Source organism: Verticillium alfalfae, genomic scaffold (genome assembly GCF_000150825.1).
Source record: "Verticillium alfalfae VaMs.102 supercont1.14 genomic scaffold, whole genome shotgun sequence".
Lineage (NCBI taxonomy): Eukaryota > Fungi > Ascomycota > Sordariomycetes > Glomerellales > Plectosphaerellaceae > Verticillium > Verticillium alfalfae.
This window is the reverse complement of record NW_003315025.1, coordinates 1,081,640-1,084,341: the sequence shown is the minus strand read 5'-3', so window position 1 is coordinate 1,084,341 and position 2,702 is coordinate 1,081,640. Positions and strand designations below refer to the sequence as shown.

Genomic DNA, 2,702 nt, shown 5'->3' with positions numbered 1-2,702 from the left:
CAGTGGGCAGGCGTGGGCCGTGGCCGGCGGTGCTTTGAGCAGCAAGGCCCGATTTCTTGTGTGGTGATTTGATGAGGAGTGGGGATGAATTCCTGCGACGAACGGGGTCGCCGATGGGATAGCCGGGTTTGGCGACGGGGGGACCCAGTACTGTGGGCTTGGTTTCGTTCGTCCTTTCGTTCGTTCGTCCGTCCGTCCTTGCTCTCTCTCCCCCTCGGTTGACTTACCTGGCGGCTGCGTCGGTGATGGCTGCTTTGCGCTGTCACTGTTGGCTGACCCCGGGTCAGCATAGGAAGAAGACGGCGGGAAAAAGACGACGGCGAGGGACAAGACGGGACGACAAGCCTCCAAAGTAGGCAAGTACGTAAACGAGCATAAGGTAGGTAAGGTACCGAAAAGCACTCTGGGTCAGCTCGGCTGGCCTGTCTTCTGTAGGCAGGTACGTAGCAAAAGCAGGCAGGCAGGCGCACAGCGCGACGTGACAACAAGTGCTACGCCCAGCTGTCTAGAGCTGCTCCAGGATGGTCATGGCCAGTCTTGGCAGGGTAGGGGACTGCCAGGCAAGGTAGCCACACTTGGGAAAATACATGTACACACGCCGGTGCCTCAGGGTTGCATGCAAGTGCTTTGTATCGATCGTGGAGACCTGCCCATGTCCCTGGCTCGTCTAACCCGACAACGCCAGTCGGGTTAGGTCAGATGTACGTCGTAATATTAGCAAAGAAACTGTCTTGATTCCGGGGATTGGCAATGGCTATGGAGTAAAAATGGCGGGCGGTTATCCGCCGCTGCCAGATGAACAGGGGGTTCCTCAGGGTTGCCAGGACTGTGTAGTTTGCCGCCATTTGAGGGGGAGTCCGGAGGTGGAGAAAAGATGGGTGGGGTCTCTAGTAGATGCCAAGGAGCCTTGGTTCATGAGGAAGAATCGCTGACGGTTGGCGCGGATGGCTTGCGATCGCCCTGCTGCTTTTCCGCTGCTCGTTATTCGTTCACATTCAACATCAGCCGCCTGACGAGGCGCTGGGGCTCGGTTCACGGGATGTTCGTGTGTCTGGACACCCTGGTTTTCTTGACTTGTCGTGTCCACCGGAAACGCGGGCAGATGGGGGAATTGTATCACAGGCAGGCAGCTGGATGGGGAAACAGGAGCAGGTCCGTCAGGCCGGGGGAGGGGGGTTTAACGTAGGGAATATGATACACCCACAGGTCAGCAGGACGTGGGATGGATGATTGATGCTCCAAGTCCGCCGAAGCATGTGCTGAGCTCGTAGCACCAGTCACACCAACAGCAAAGTCATAAACCGTGGGTGCAGGGTGAACGAAAGTGCTTCCCGACCTGCCATGTCTCTTTTGTTCATGATGCCAGCCATGTCAGACAGCCCACGCTACCCTACGAAGGTGGCGCCAGACGTGGGAGGTTCCAGATATGCCCAGCTTTCTGCCCACTTGCCCACCTCCCAACACGAATGAGCATGGACAATCTGGAGGGGCGGAGGCGAGGGGCGGAGTGGGAGTATGGGTGGGGGTCGCGCTCTCCCTCTCTCTCTCTCTTTCTCTTTCTCGCACGCAACCGCCTGGCCGATGCGGCCCCCGTTCTGTTTTCCAGTAGAGTAGGTAGGTGCGTAAATCGATGGGTGCGGTGCAGGTGTGGATCTGGGCGTGGTCGGCTGTAGCTTCTGCCTTTCAGCCTTTCCTACGGCGCCCATCAATCATTTCAGTAACTCATTCGCTTGTCGCTTCTGGCATCCATCCCACTGCCCTCCCACCCCACTCTTTTCCTTTGGCGGCGCTGGCCGACGGGCCTCTTCTCCTCAGGTGCTTTTCTGTTTTGTGTTCAGCCTGCCTGACTACGTCGCTCGTCAACTGTGGTGTGGAGGGGGTCTTGCGAGGTGGCCTAGGGGTCAGGTGTCAGACGTTGTTCGTCTGGGTGACTCGGCGACCAGCAGCCTGGCGAGTGTGTTGAGTGAGGTGACCGTTCAGCGAGGCAGGCAGAAGGTGTCTGCACTGTCGCCGCCCTGTGACGTTGCCGCCACACGGTGTCAATGCGTACTCTGATCAGCCCCTAGGCAAGCAGTTCGTACGGTACGTAGGCACTGGGCTGGGGGTTCCTGGAGCGGCGGGATGGAGACGCAAGTGCCAGCAATGCCTCCTCCCCCCACAGGAAGCAGGAAGGACGACGCGAGTGCGACGTGCGGCTGCCAGATTGCCAGGGACACAATTACAATGACCAACACGCAAACATCCCGTTCTTCCTCTCCATCGGCGCTTTGGCGTGGCTTGCACGATCCGTCGATGGCCAAACATGCCGACGGGACAGGGATGGTAGCAGTTCTTTCGTTGAGACCGCCTTTTCGGTTGCCCTCCCTTCGAGTCACGATGCTCGAGTTGGGTCATTCCCAGAAGAGAATAGGGTTGGTCGTCATTTGCCGCCGGTGGAGGCAGCTTCATCTTGATGTCGCGCTGTCATCATCGCTTGTGTCGCTTCTTCCACACCGTACTGGGACCGAGGAGGGGGGTTCCCCGAATCGTCGCGGCGGATCGAGAAGGGTAGATTGATTGGGGGGCCGAAAGCCGAGGGCATTGAGGAAGGGGTATCCCCCGGTGAAAACCGGGTCCCTCGTCCGCGCCGTCCAGGGGGGGGAGAACTGGGCTGTACGTCCAGCACACACGTACGGCGAAGAAAGGAACTGTCGTGAGTAATG

The 2,702-nt window shown here is 58.8% G+C and overlaps 1 protein-coding gene across 1 annotated transcript; it reads left to right on the top strand.

The window, feature by feature from the left end:
- Positions 1–1,047: 1,047 nt before the first annotated feature.
- On the top strand, positions 1,048–1,470 carry VDBG_09305 (hypothetical protein; the record flags this gene model as incomplete). Its single annotated transcript, XM_003000764.1, has 1 exon — positions 1,048–1,470. One exon carries the CDS (start codon positions 1,369–1,371, stop codon positions 1,468–1,470), a length of 102 nt encoding a protein of 33 aa, XP_003000810.1.
- Positions 1,471–2,702: the final 1,232 nt, after the last annotated feature.